Below are 14,757 nucleotides of genomic sequence, written 5' to 3' on the forward strand. Positions count from 1 at the left end.
GATATTATATACAAACATGCAGCTATTCTAGTAATTTAGTATACAATAAAACTAATAGGTATACCTAAAGAGCTGTTTTTTTTTTACTAATCAAATCCTATTTGGCTCTATTTGGACACTACCTACATCCATCTTTGAGTTCAGCAACTTTTAAAAATAACTTGTATTTTGATTTTTATTACACTTTAAAGTTTATTCTAAGACGCAATGTATTGCAAAATTTGTTATGTTTAAAGGGTGACAAGCAACGTCAAACACACAGATGGCAGCGTACATTGAAAATAATATTTAATTAGTATGAAAAAGGTATAATCTAAAAATTTCATAATTTTAAAAAGTTGCTGAATAAATGTTGGTCAGTTTGAGGCGTACAGCCTCTAGTTTAATTTATTGTTCCTGTTACAGGAAATACCGTGTATACTATTTCTGCTGTATTTCACCGATAAGTGAATGGAAAAATGAATTTCTTATACTTATCAAACTTTACATAACCATACGTGCGACAGGCTCCCTCATCAAATCTTAATTATTATCAAATCTTGCCTTATCACTGTATCAGTTCTTACGCCTTACTTCCTATCTCAGTGCCTGAGATCACGTCTCGGGCTTTATTAGTCAATAACCTCTATTTATAATCAACGAACACTGATCGACGGAAACAATGTGACAGATGAACTTGAGATACTTAGACTTGTAATAATTAAATAAATATGATTCTGTTTCTCATAGGGCTAAGTACGTTTAGCGTGGGACTAAGCCATGCGTCAATTTGTCAAAGCTTACAGCAATCACAGGTAAGTTTTTTTGTATTTAATTATAATGAATGGCATCGAACTGTTTATATAAAAATAAAACCCAGATTCAATTTCAATTATGTTAACGGACCATCAGCCTAGCATGTTGTCGCGCGCGACTTCAAGTATGGGGACGCACAACAACGCAAGCCATGCTAAGCGGTCAGACCGAGAAGACTCAGAAAGACTAAGAAGAAGAACCTTAGTTGGTCCGCTCGGGTAACTAATTAAGATGACGGTCCATATTAGTAACGGGGTACAATTCCAAAGTCTAGCTCATAAGTGTCCTGTGTGAGTTTAAGATTTGAATCAAAAGTTCAATGGCATTGTTGTATTTACGAAATTAACATGTAAAATTTTGATCCAACGCCTTTTTATTAATTGCCATTTTATGTTCCAGCTGGCATCGCTCAATGAGCGAATGAATCAGATGATCGAAGCGTTGTACCGTAAGTAACGATTAAATAGCTAATTCAGCAAACGTTTGGAATGCTTAGTAATTTAAACTGTTTTGCTTTACAGCATTCTCCAAGGCCAAGTCGTCTGGGGCATCGCATCAAAGTTCAACACCCGCGCCGCCCAGTGAATACTCAACAGTATCTCCCTACGACCCGTCCTACTACCAGTACCCACCCTCAGGGTACCAACCGCCCTCACAGGGGTACCAAGCGCCATCACCACAGGTCATCTACATGTCACAGCCGCAGTCTTCGTCAACAGTAGCCATATCTCCGCCTTCACCTGGAAACCCACCGACACTTACGATATCCACTACTCGGTCATGTTACCCTCAATATGAACAGGAGTACGCGTATCAAGCGCCTAAATATGCGCCCCAGTATTATGAGTATTCGTACCCTCAGTACGCGCCGCCGCCGCCGTACTCAGCCTCGCAGTACATACAGCCAGAATGTAGCTGCCAGCAGGAGTACGCTCCACAGCAACCTTGCCCTCATAGACAACCTGCGCCGTCCACGCCTCCGCAACCAGAGTATCAAAACTGCCCGCCAGCGCCCCCGTGCTCACCACCACCGCCATATCAGCCCACTAACTACCCGCCACCACCGTCATCCCCATACACGGCGCCACCGTCATCCTCATACACGCCGCCATACGCGCCGCCGACGCCACCATCTTACCCACAAGCGCCACAATCTTGCACACCGCCGCAGTCTTACCCACCCCCACCACAGTCTTACCCGCTGCCGCCACAATCTTACCCACCACCGCCGTATACCTACGGGCCGCCCGCATACACACAAAGTAACTTACAGTACCCACCCGCTCCGACAAACCCTCGAGACCTGATTCAGATGCCACAGGTTTAAGTTACTTAGTTTAAATAATTTATTTCTTGTTTATACTAAAACTCTAATAAATGCTGACACTTAACCTACTGTATTATTTACAATCCACCTGTATAATTCCATTGTTTACATTAGGCCTAAATTCTAGCCTCGATACCAAATTATGTCTGCACGTAACGGTACATTACATTTAATATTGATAGACTTGCAAAACAGATTGGAATGCAAAATACACGATTACTCGTACCTGTAGTCGTTACTTTTTCTGATGAAATTCCATCCTCACCTCAAATTCTAACATAAAGTAAACATTAAAATGGGTGAATTTCAACAGGTCCAAAATTTACCTAATTTTGGTGGGATTTTTTGTTTATTTATTTGGTTTTTGCTGTTTGTCTAAATTATGTATCGATAATACGTAACTAGTCACAATCGTTATTGTGTAGTAATTGCCTTTAATTATACATTATAGTTTTAGATATATTATGATTTTAATAATTTGGTTGCCACCAAAACTGCGTCTATCCACCAAAATTAGATTTACTGGCCACCAAAATTGTATATCCACACCAAAATTAGGTATGTCTGCAAATTAAAAGTAAATTTAACTAGTTATTAACTGAAAATGAAACGTAGACAAATGTTTAATAGTTTTAGAGATATTATGATTTTAATAATTTGGTTGCCACGAAAACTGCGTCTACCCACCAAAATTTGATTTGCCATTAAAATTGTATATCCACACCAAAATTAGATATGTCAATTTTGGTGGCATTAAGCTGTATAAATTTCCACTAAAACCACCAAAATTGATGCACCAAAATTAGAACCACTGCATAAAAGTATATTTAAAAATAAACCGTATCATTCACTTCAGTTTCATGTTTATATTTTAAGAAAGAAAAATATGCTTTAAATATAGTTCTCACAAAAACAACTACTTTTCGGTCATTAGTTAGACACATCACCAAAATTGCATTAAAAAGTATTTTAATTCACCAAAATTAGATACGCATTTGCTGTACAGCCTTGTTGCGTTTCGTTCGACCATAAAATTATTTTCAATATTTACCACTAATTTACTATTTTACCCGGACAACTATTAATGCTTAGTTTCGATTCATGTACTAATCTTTACTTTTATTTTCTTATAATATACGAAGACTTATAAGGAGTAAAAGTTTGTAAAGTTTTAGTTAAATTAATGGATGTTATGGTTCTACCATAGAAATTATTCGCGAAGAATGGATTCGGGTCACTACACCAAAATTATACCTTAATTGCGGCGAAAAATTCTTTTTTATTAAATATCAATAAATTTTATAATATTTTGCGATTTGGCTTAAGATAATCATTTGTGTAAGGTTTTTCAGAAAAAAAAATACCATTCTGAAATAATTAGTCCACAATGTCATTTTCAGCTCCGCCGCCATTTTTTTTGTTGAGATAATCAGCCAAATAAATGTTAGTTTATTTTTATTTTTGGAGTCCTAAGGTGTAGAGACTGAAGAGAGACAAAACCAATATTAACAACAATAAACGAGTTTAGTGACCGCGCACATAATCTCACGTTAGAGATTTAACACACGAAATGTATAATAAATTTAACCACTTTTTCTTCTTTTACTGATTTTGCAAATAAGTATTTTTATTTGGTTTCCTCGTATCATCCTTCATTACCAAAACATGTTACATGTACAAAGTCTTGAACCTTAAAACCACCACGATACAGCAGCTTTTTAAACGACATTGTTGCTTTGCCACGCGCTCAAAACGGGAGCCCACCGCTCGCACAAAAGAAACAATGGTTTTTAGGGTTCCGTACCCAAAGGGTAAAAACGGGACCCTATTACTAAGACTCCGCTGTCCGTCTGTCTGTCTGTCACCAGGCTGTATCTCATGAACCCTGATAGCTAGACAGTTGAAATTTTCACAGATGATGCATTTCTGTTGCCGCTATAACAACAAATACTAAAAAGTACGGAACTTTCGGCGCGCTTCGGTGAACTCGCACTTGGCCGGTTTTTATTTAACAGATTAGTATCTCAGGCGTAAAAATCATTTGAGATTATTCATAATATACAACTACTTTTATTACTTACATTTTAAGTATGCATTACCCAACCAATAAAGTTCGAGATTTTTTTTTGTCGACAGTAGGTCCTAGTTCATACCTGTGACGTTATTATGTAACGGTCGCCGACGGTCAATTCAAAGTGAACGGATAGAAGGTTAGAGTGACTGTCTAAATATTTTTGCGCACTTTGGCAGGCACTAAATAGGTACATCTGGTAGCCCCTTTGGCAACCCCTAAATACAGCCCCTACAATTACGATTACGAGTGGTGTCAGTATTTACTTCCTATCTTTTGGGTAAAATACGTAGGTAGAGATGCGATTACGGTACCTATATACCTAAGATATTACGAATCTGCACTTGAATAATCCATTATCTTTCTAAAAAAGTTGTTGTTAAGAGTCCCTGCAAGCTCGGCCGAATTTCACCTTCTCATACAAACGGAGTTTCGTTCTCATTTTAAAACTACGCTTGCACATACAATGACATGAGGTATATCTAGGTCTAGCTCCAGTTTACAAAACAAATGAAATAGAGCAAAAACTAGTTTCGTATTAAAAACTTAAATTCGCTGTATTTTTTAACTATGGTATCTAAAGCTACATAAAATAATTACAGGCATAGATATACTTCAGCCTATTGTAAGTACAAAGTTTCAGAGCAAACTAGCTACTCGTTTTAAAATGAGAGCGTAACTACATTTGTATGGAGAACCAAGCTTGCCGGGGACCCTTAATGTAATGCATTGTAACAATTACAAAATGTGATACAACCTGTATGCAATGTGTAATCAGACATTGTAACACTGGCCCTGTAACAGTGACAATAAGTTTCCTAATTTGATGATAAACAATACTTATATATTGGGTTTGCATTAAGGCCCAATAACACTCCAATATGACGCCGTGGTGCCTATTTCTAGTCTTGCTGATACAGGTAAGGAATAAAAGCGGGTCCCTTGTATATAATATTTCATATAAAGCGGTTTTCATTGTTCTAAAGTATAGTTATAATCGTAACATTTACATAGACCAAACCACAAACAGCACTTTTAGAGATATTTCATTGTCTCATACATTTGACCTGCGCAAAGTGCATATTCTCTTTTGGAATTAGTTTAATTGGGTATGCACTTTTGCAGCTGGGAAAAGTAATTTAACTGCATATACCTGCCCTAAATTACATCTCTGGCCCGTATTTGGTCTTGATAGTAGTATGTGGTAGATACTAACGATTGCGCAATACCGCATAATTGTCACGTACCTACATAATACCTACACAAGCCCGTCATGACCTAAATTAAATTCTGAATATATTTAATGTATTTAAATTCGAGCACCTCCAATACAATGTTAATTAATTTTCAGGGTTCATTCACATTCGCAAATGGCGATGAACCTGACAGCGAGTCTCGTGAAATTCTCAACCAGAAACCGGAATTTGAAGATAATGTTGTTAAAGACTTCAGCGACGCAAACAAGGACTGGATCGACATGTTTTTAGAATCAACCCCATCAGGACTCTACCCATCCAGCTCTGCTGCTATAATGGCACATGCCACCAGCTCTGACAAGTCTCCTGAAGAACAACTCGAAGTTATGAAAGAAGTGATTCACCAAATAACAGAAGCCATAGAACATGAAATGACAAATCTTCTTTCAGATGCTATAGCTCATTGTGAAAAGGACGAGGGACATGCCAAAAAGAAACGATCAATCGAAACCCCAATGGACAGCAGCCAACTGGTTATGAGGCTTTTAAAGCACATTAAGTCAAATAACGAATATCAGAACATTGCAATTGAAAAGATGATGACAGCTCAAGAGATTGCTGATAAATATGGCGTCAAATATAACCCTGACGAAGATGTTCTTGCTGATCTTGCAGCTTTCTCTTCTAAACAGTCTGAAGAATTGGCGTCAATTTTGGGCGACGCAAACGCTAAAGAAGAAATCGTATTTGTGCCGTTGGAAAACGAGGATAAGAAAGAAAACGTGCCTGAAAACAACACGTATTACGTATACGCAACGCACGTTCCTCAAGAAGAGATTCATTCGCAATTTAACTCTTACCCTCCTCACGAGTACATGCCAGAGAGAGTTCAATTCATGCCCCAACCTCAGCAGCATTACCAACATCCTCACCACAGCCATCACAACTTTCCCGAAACCCAAATACCAGCACCTCAACACCATGCGCCTGCCCCTCAAAGACCTTACCATGAACCAACTTACCCTCGAGAATACCATCCCTATGGCCCTATGGAGCCTGTTACTACTACAACAACTATAGTGCTTCCTTACGAGGAACCAATAGCACCCGAACCCGAATTAGTAGGACAGGTTTTCGAAGAAACTGTTTCGAATAAAGTTTTCATTGAGGCGGGCGAAGAACCAGGCTCGACGGATGTTAATCACGTGATGACATACACTGTTTCAGAAAAGTCGCACTTTAAAACGCCTGAAATTGAAAAGTTGCCACAGCAGATGCAGTATTACTTCTTTCTGATGAATTAATTTAATTGTAGTTACACTGTAAGCGGTTATTATTTTAATGTGTATGTTCATTCAGTTTGGGTCTGTGTTTGAAAAAGTTCTTACATAGATAGAAAAATAACACACAAACTTAACTTATCTCAAATATTTAATAAATACATTACAATCTTAAATAATAAGTACATCGATAAAATAACTGAACCTTTTGGTACATATTTTTGGTTAATTTTGACTGGTTTGCACTCGTCAATCTCCATTTGGAAACAAAAAGAATACATTATTAATATTAAACACGTACTCCCTGTCACCTAGTTGTATTATTTGGTAACTTAAATTATCTATCAAGAAACGCCTAATATTAAAATAATATAATTACGACACTATACTTACACAACTTACTATTACAGTTTTGACTATCACAAAGAAAAGGCACTGATTACTATATAATCTACGTTTATGTATTTTGTACAAGATAATTTTATATCTTTGGCGAGTCTTTACTAATAGGTACGGTAAGGTCAAGGAATTGAATTTTAACATTTCGCACCTTGTCACAGTGACAATAGTATGAGGTCCCTAGTTCCTAGCGACTTTCATATTGATTGTCACTGTGACAAGCGGGGCTAGCACATGATTGGCGCGAGAGTATCTCTCCGCGACATAGACTACCTGTCCCCCTTTAATTCATACAGTTAGTAAAAGACGGGTAGTCTATCTCGCGGCGAGATACTGTCGCGTCAATCATGTGCTCGGCCTAAAGGTGCGAAATTGTACTGAATTAAAAATTCTTGACTATACATTTTATGTTATTATTCTTATTTATACTAGATACTTGGTTTGTTTTTGATTTCAGAACTAATCATTTTGGTAACACGTTATTTTATCACATAAGATAAAAAGAAAGGAGTTACCCACCCCTTGTTGCATATACCTAAGAGTTAATCAGAAAATTAGGATTTACAGGTATAACGTTAACCTAATTGATGTGTATGTACCATTTAAGCATCAGATTTCACGTGCATTTTTTTAATGTGATACAGGGTACAAAAAGCAATTCCCAACATATATAGTTGTACCACACGAGTGAATATCGCCACTAGTTGAGAATTGCTTTTCAATGTTGTAGGTATCACAAGCATTCTTATTTAATTTACTGGGAAGCCCACTGCAATACGTACTACATATCGGTCGTCATTGTCAATACCTAAAATGTCATGTGCCAATTTATTTGAAACAAAGAAACATGGAGACTGTATAAAGGAGCCAAATCTCTATGTATGAAAAGTGTCCATCAAAAAACAGTAATTAGGCGGCGCCACCATACACCGAAATACTACCAAAAACAACCTACGTAATTTGGTCGGGTTATTTGTTGTCTTATATGGTTCATGTTATACTCATGTCCCAGAGCCTAACTAGCGCCACCGGAGAGATTAGGAACTATTATTTAAAGCTTAACGCGGTCACTTTTACAACAATTCTGCCATAAGAGATTGCGATCCTTTCTATACCATCCATACAAAGAAAGAAAATACCTAAATTTATTTACGTCACACGGCGCGTAGCCAACTTGCCAATCTTTAACGCTCCGTAGCGTATCGACAGTGACAGTTGCGTTTCGTTCGCTATGGAGCGTTAACGATTGCACGTTGGCTACGCACCCAGTAACATAAGAGAGGGTATAAGTGCAGCGCTGATTTTAGTTAGGGACTTATTTGTTGAACACGTAAAATAACGGTTTGATTTATTTCGAAAAAGTTGACCTTGTGGACCGTTATGGTTATGATATCTTACAAGCTTGGGGGCATTGTAGTAATTTTTGTCGTCCTGATAGGGTAAGCTGATCTAAGAGCACGCATCCGATAAGAGTACACCAAAAGCTACCTAATGCTGTTTAGGATACGCGCTTAACTTCTGTCGTACTAGCTTTTGCCCGCGACATGGTCTGCGTAGAGTTAGTAATTTGGGTAGCTTATTTTTTATCCAATCTGCTTTTTATCGATTCCCCATACAAGCCTACACCCCCCTGCCCCCTTTTCATCCCTTCTTCTTCTGACTTCTGGGATAAAAACTACCCTATGTCCTTCCCCGGGACTCAGACTATCTCTATACCAAATTTCAACTAAATCGGGTCAGCGGTTTAAGCGTGAAGAGATAATAGACAGACCGACAGACAGATGAGACAGGCACACACTTTCGCATTTATAATATTAGTATGGATTAGTACCTTAGTATATATTAGTACCTCTATATTAGTATATTAGTATGGATATTTGTATGGTTATATGTATTTTAAAGTAAACGGAAGTAAAAAGTGCTGTGCAGAATAAGAATCAAAATGCAATGAAAAAACAGAAATTATGTAAATTTAGAGATTTTTTCTTACCATCTTAACTATTTTTAACATTTTGGAAGTATTTTTGAGACAAGCATGTAAGTAATTATTTTGTAAAAATTAAGTATACAGTTAGATCTCCAAAGACGTCGCCTAACGCGTGCAATGGAAGCAGTTCTGGTCAGAGTTGATAGATGGTGTAGCCATTCGAACATTTACCCAATGCCCAATGAGTGCATGAGTCCGCGTTATAGTATGCGCGTACTTCTTACGCATCGGCCTAATTGAATTTGAAATTTTCGCCAGGTGCTGACTTGATACAAAATATAGATGGTGTAGTCCCTCTACCACGCGCTGGAGACACTTTTTTTCAAGATCTTCGCACAACAGAGCGATTTTGAGTAGGTCTGCAATCTGCATACAAACATGTGGTTGCGGAGGCTTTTACCTTAATAAAAGTACCACAATAGTCTTCAAAGCCCCTCTTCAAAGGACTTGAAGGTACAAGCTATGAGGTCCAAAGTAAAATAATGCAGTGCCTGACCCGCGTACTCTTATCGGCGTTCACGCGTACGCTTATAGTATGAATATGAATTATCTCAATAGTTATTTGTACAACAAGAGAGCAAAGTTTGATATTTATTTGAGTCCCATGAAAGCGAAAGATTTTATAATAGATAGAATTTAGAATCTTGAGCGTAGTAAGGAACTCAAAAGCGCACGAGATGTAAATAACTTTGATCTCGTGTAGTACACACAACTTTTCACCTCATCAGTGAGAACACATTAGACAACCTGAAAAATGTAATCCTTCTTCATCACTTATTCACTCATGTTTCCTTAAGATATTCCAACAATTAAGTTTGATTACCTACCGCAATCAAACGCAAAAACAACCCGAAATAAATTTCAGTAAAATAATATGCAAATAACGAACATCAATGAGGGCTACCGCGTTTAATTTCGCCGCTAGGGGCGCTAGTGTAGACGGAGGTCTTTCAAAATGTCAAATGCATAGAAGTTTGGGGGATTTCAAGCTTTTTTCACTTTACAATTGCCTTTTAAACGTGCGTGATCCTTTTCACTAATGAGAAATGAGGTAGCCACCGCGGCGCACAAAATAAACAATGCCTTTTATTTAACAGCTTAGGGTTTGGGCAAAAAAATAATTTGAGATAATTTGTACTATATCCAATAGGGCTTGTAAGAGTACGCGATTCCCATTTTTGTTTATTGTTATTATTTTTAGAAAAGTATCTTAGTTTTGATACTTTTTATATTACCTACTTTATGGAAGCTGATTAAATTATACATGGAATAATGGCAAAGTTGATTACCTACTTAACTTTTTTTTTAACTAAGTGCGTACTCCGAGACCAGCTTACCCTAAAGGTTATTGTAAGCCTTAGGTACTCATTTAAAATTTAAAGTGAATTTAAGTCCAGCTTTAAATGAGCTTCGGGTCTGCAGTGAGCTCCAAACCAGTTTCTAAAAACGGCTATTTAAGCAGATGAAAATCTATGTTATTGTCTTGCATGTAAAAGGAGCGTACCGCAATGCGTCAAATGTAGACGCTACGCGGTTACCTATGCGCGTAGTACGCGCTGTAAGCGCCGTTGTGGGCCGTGTGGGGCTGGTACCTGGAAATGTATAATGACAATTTAAGTAAAAAATATAGGTGTGTATATTTTCAAACTATTTTTATTATACAATAACGATGGGAGAAGCTTCAACAAGAATAACTAGTGGTCTTATCTGTAGTTATAAGTTATAAACAAAGCGCTGTTACATTTAAGGTACAGTAGGCTCAGAAAACGGATTTTAAAAAAGTCGTAGCGACTTTTTGGATCACAATACGTCTGTCATAAATTTAATGGGTGTCATTTAATCGATCTGCAAAATATTCATATTTTGATGAACAAAAATATATATTTGGTCAGCCAAAATGGATACTTGGTCAGCAACTTAAGGTTAGCAAGTATTTTTAAACTAGTTCCCAATTCATGTCATACTGAGTTGCTCTAAATTGATTTGGTTGGCTAATTCATTATTTGAGAGGCAGTAAGCGATCCACCATTAATCAAATTTTGTTAAGCAATCGGTGGGTAAGCCAATTAATTATTTCATTTTGGATTACAATTTAACTGATCCGCAAAAATTGGTTAGCTGAAAAATCTGCTGATTAGCAAATGTCTAACCAACCTAACCTATACCCGTAGCTGATCAGCAGATTTTTAAAAGTGTTATTTTAGAATCGACGAATATTTGACATCTGTAAATAATGAATAAAGAAAAATAATGAATGATGATATTGATGATAGTATATTGTACCTATTTGAGATTAATGTATGTAATAAATTTATATCTTAATACCTGCTTGTACTATAAATTATACCTAATGAAATAAAGTAATTTTACCAAATTATTTTTATTAATATCAATGAACAACAGACCACCAGGATATATGGCCAAGAACGCTACTGACTATTAAAGTCCGGTAAAAATGGAAGAGCCAGCCGGGCTAGCACATGATTGGCGCGAGAGTATCTCGCCGCGACATAGACTACCCGTCCCTCTTTAATTCATACAGTTAGTAAACGACGGGTAGTCTATCTCGCGGCGAGATACTGTCGCGCCAATCATGTGCTCGGCCTACTAAAAGTGTTACCTAGAGGTTCTTTAAATAAACCTAAAATCGGTTCTAATAAACCTGGCCGAGGGATGCGCCTGGCAACAGGGCCTTACGTGATGGGTTCGGCGACTTGACATATTCGTTAGTTGCCCCGTCGTCGCTTTATTTTATCCTGAGCCCCGGGGGACTGATTTGGTGATGATTTAATGCTGTCGCTCTACGCAACAACACTTCGATAGTTGGCAGTCCTCAACTGTTTGTTTCTCTAGCACAGCTAAACTGTGGAACTGTCGCCGTATTTCCGGACCGTACTCCCATCTTAAAGGCCGGCAACGCACTTACAACCCCTCTGCTGTTGCGAGTGTCCATGGGCGACGGTAATCGCTTACCATCAGCTGATTCGTCTCCTCGTTTGCGTCGTGTATCATTAAAAAAAATACTGACCGCACGGGGTGCGCGTGGGCATAGAGCGGGCCGCACGCGCTGGGCTCGGCGGCGTACGGCTGCCCTAACTGCGGGCAGGGCTCAGGGACTGCCTCTCGCCGACGCGGGGTGCCGCGGGGTTGGCTTTGCTCAGGAGGACTGAAATAAAAATAATTTAGCTGAGTTCCAAATTTACGTGAAAAAAACCCTTTTTCTTGTCATCGTCCCTTGATTTCCCGCTAATCTATTAGGTTTTAATAATAATAACTACAGAACTTTTCAACTTTATAATACTGCATTAGGTATCAGTTTTATAATATTACAATATTTAAAGCCTGACCAGGAATATCTGATCACGCGTCATGTTGCGGAATTTCACTAGAACTAATATTTTCATACTATAATGAACTGTCACCCTATACATGAAAAAAAAACAGCGCCCTCTTGACGATGATCATATATTCCGGTCAGGCTTTACAATAGCTTTTTCACCACGCCAGCTCGGAAAGGCTCTCTTTGTACTTCAAAAACTGATAAGGAAGTTGCATTTTATCCACATGTGAGGCAAAGTAATCTGATGCAAATTTCTAGTTGTTTGCTCATGTTGGCTGGTAAGAATTGACTTTTGAATGATAAATATTTAAGAACGTTCATTTGGATTTATGTTTGGTTTCATTTTGTTTGATGTTTAACAGTTGGTATTTTCCTCGTGTTGGTGTGGTGAAAAATGTTGTGTTTCACTCGGTGGCAAAATTTGTTTAACCCTCGTGCCTTGAAGCCATCGCCACGCTCAAGATTCCACTTTTCGTACCACTCGCTACGCTCGTTGGCTACATTCAATTTTGGAATCTTTCGCTTGTTCAGGTATCAATATTAACACGAGGAGTTAAACAACAACTTTGCCCCCTTGTAAAACAAATAACTATTTTTGTTTCACAATGGGGCAAAGTTAAATTGTTATTTAACTCCTTCGTGTTAATATTGATACCCGAGCGAGCGAAAGATTCTGAAATTTAACAAAAAGTGGAATCTTGAGTATGTGAGAATTTCCGAAATTGAACCGCGAGCGTAGCCAGTGGTTCGATAAAGTTGAATCTTGAGCGTTGCGAGGGTTTCGAGACACGAGGATTAACAACCCTAGCGACCGAGTGAAACACAAAATGTTTCATCACACCAACGCAAGGAAAATACTAACTGTGAAACATTAAATGAACGCTATTAAATATTTATCAAAATACATATTTAGATCAGTACCGTTTCACTGGGAATCCTTCCTTAGGCACGAGTGTCCGCGGCGGCTGTTTTGAAATATGAATGAATAGGCTGTTACTGAACCGGTGAGCTCCATCTTAGGCCCTGTCTTCACTTTCCATCAGGTGTGACTAGGGCCAATCGCCGATCAGTTTATAATAAATAAAAAATAAACGACTTAAAAGTCAATTCCACCAGCCAACATTAAGAAATATTTTTCTTCAACTTTTTTGCACAATCAAGAGAGCCTGTACGAGCTGGTGGTGAAAGATAATACCTAAAACGTCCGATAACTAAAGGGGCCCACTGACTATCAATCCGCCGGACGATATCGGCCTGTCAGAACAAAAATTTGACAGTTCCGAACAACTCACAGGCCGATATAGTCCGGTGGGCCCCTTTTAGTGACCGCCCAGTAGGCGGGTCCTATTACAGAATCGCGTTAATCTTTATTTTGACAGCGAACGACAAATGGCATTCATACGTTACTAAACTCCCTAGAACCCCAAAGGTGACATTATTAATCGATTCTACCAGGAAGCAAGCAAAAAATATTATATTAATTTTAAGTTTTTGTCATGTTTGCGCACATGGCGATTCGCGTTTTTTCTTTCGGATAAAATTAATGACTTGCTTGTTTACTTAAGCGAGGATTGTTTATACAAATTTAGATTTTGCTAGAATATATTGTTTTTAAATACTTAGTTTAATACTAATTAGAGGCGGGAGATGAGGACGTGTGAAATAAGCAGTCTGGATAGTATGTTTATTCATATTTTATAGTTCCGTTATAAATAAGTTTATGCATGGTAAATCTTATGGGTTAAATTCGTTTTGGCCAAACGTTCACAAACAAATTATAGCAGCATTGTTTTAATTTTTTTAATTGAAATAAGGTAAAGGGGTAGTCCGTGCTAGTGCGTTATTTCGTTAGTTTTGTTGCTAGCGCAAATAATTATTTCGTTAGATATGTTTTATTCAAATTATACATATGAATAAAATCTATATTAGTTAATCTTCAAGAAGATAAGTACCAAAGTGACTAAACTGAGAGTAATACGACGCTCGAAACTGTCAGACGGCCGCGAAAAGCTGTGTTGTTGCGCGCACTTTTTGTAGCCGTAAGGTGCGCGCTCTCACTTGTTAAGCTTACAGGAAAAGGTAAACCCATTCGAATACATTATGTACGATATACTATACTTATTTATGATAAGTTCCGAAAAACTCATTGGTACGAGCCGCGTTTAGAACCCACGACCCGTGATTGTAAGTCGCACGCTCTTACCGCTAAGCTACCAACGTTTCGTATAGTTTGTCAATTTTTACAATAAACAACACCAAAAACAATGTTCCAACGACTATGAAACTACTCTTGGAGGTTACGATTGGTCATTGGTGGGCACATGAAAACGGAACGATCGCTCAGTGATTTATGAGCGACGTC

General features: G+C 37.9%; 3 protein-coding genes across 4 annotated transcripts in view; 2 read left to right on the forward strand and 1 right to left on the reverse strand.

Moving 5' to 3' along the window:
* Positions 1–693: 693 nt before the first annotated feature.
* LOC134750295 (uncharacterized) lies at positions 694–2,186 on the forward strand. The gene is made up of 3 exons (XM_063685457.1): positions 694–794; positions 1,195–1,243; positions 1,317–2,186. Exons 1-3 carry the CDS (start codon positions 711–713, stop codon positions 2,120–2,122), a joined length of 939 nt encoding a protein of 312 aa, XP_063541527.1. The 5' UTR covers positions 694–710; the 3' UTR covers positions 2,123–2,186.
* Positions 2,187–4,992: 2,806 nt separating this feature from the next.
* LOC134750293 (uncharacterized) lies at positions 4,993–6,978 on the forward strand. Its single transcript, XM_063685454.1, has 2 exons — positions 4,993–5,113; positions 5,545–6,978. Exons 1-2 carry the CDS (start codon positions 5,075–5,077, stop codon positions 6,691–6,693), a joined length of 1,188 nt encoding a protein of 395 aa, XP_063541524.1. The 5' UTR covers positions 4,993–5,074; the 3' UTR covers positions 6,694–6,978.
* The window catches only part of LOC134750294 (T-box transcription factor TBX1-like), a 54,743-nt gene continuing 46,788 nt past the window's right edge, over positions 6,803–14,757 (reverse strand). Inside the window, exons 9-11 of one of the 2 annotated variants that reach the window (XR_010128555.1) lie at positions 12,084–12,221; positions 8,208–10,647; positions 6,803–7,922 (exon numbers count right to left, since the gene is read on the reverse strand). Coding sequence is in view for 1 of the 2 variants with exons in the window: in XM_063685456.1 (XP_063541526.1) it covers positions 10,590–10,647; positions 12,084–12,221 (196 nt within the window). In the remaining variant the exon portion in view is untranslated. Of the gene's footprint in view, positions 10,648–12,083; positions 12,222–14,757 lie in introns of both variants that reach the window. The other variant, XM_063685456.1, reaches the window with a different exon arrangement.

This window comes from Cydia strobilella, chromosome 19 (genome assembly GCF_947568885.1).
Source record: "Cydia strobilella chromosome 19, ilCydStro3.1, whole genome shotgun sequence".
NCBI classification, from domain to species: domain Eukaryota; kingdom Metazoa; phylum Arthropoda; class Insecta; order Lepidoptera; family Tortricidae; genus Cydia; species Cydia strobilella.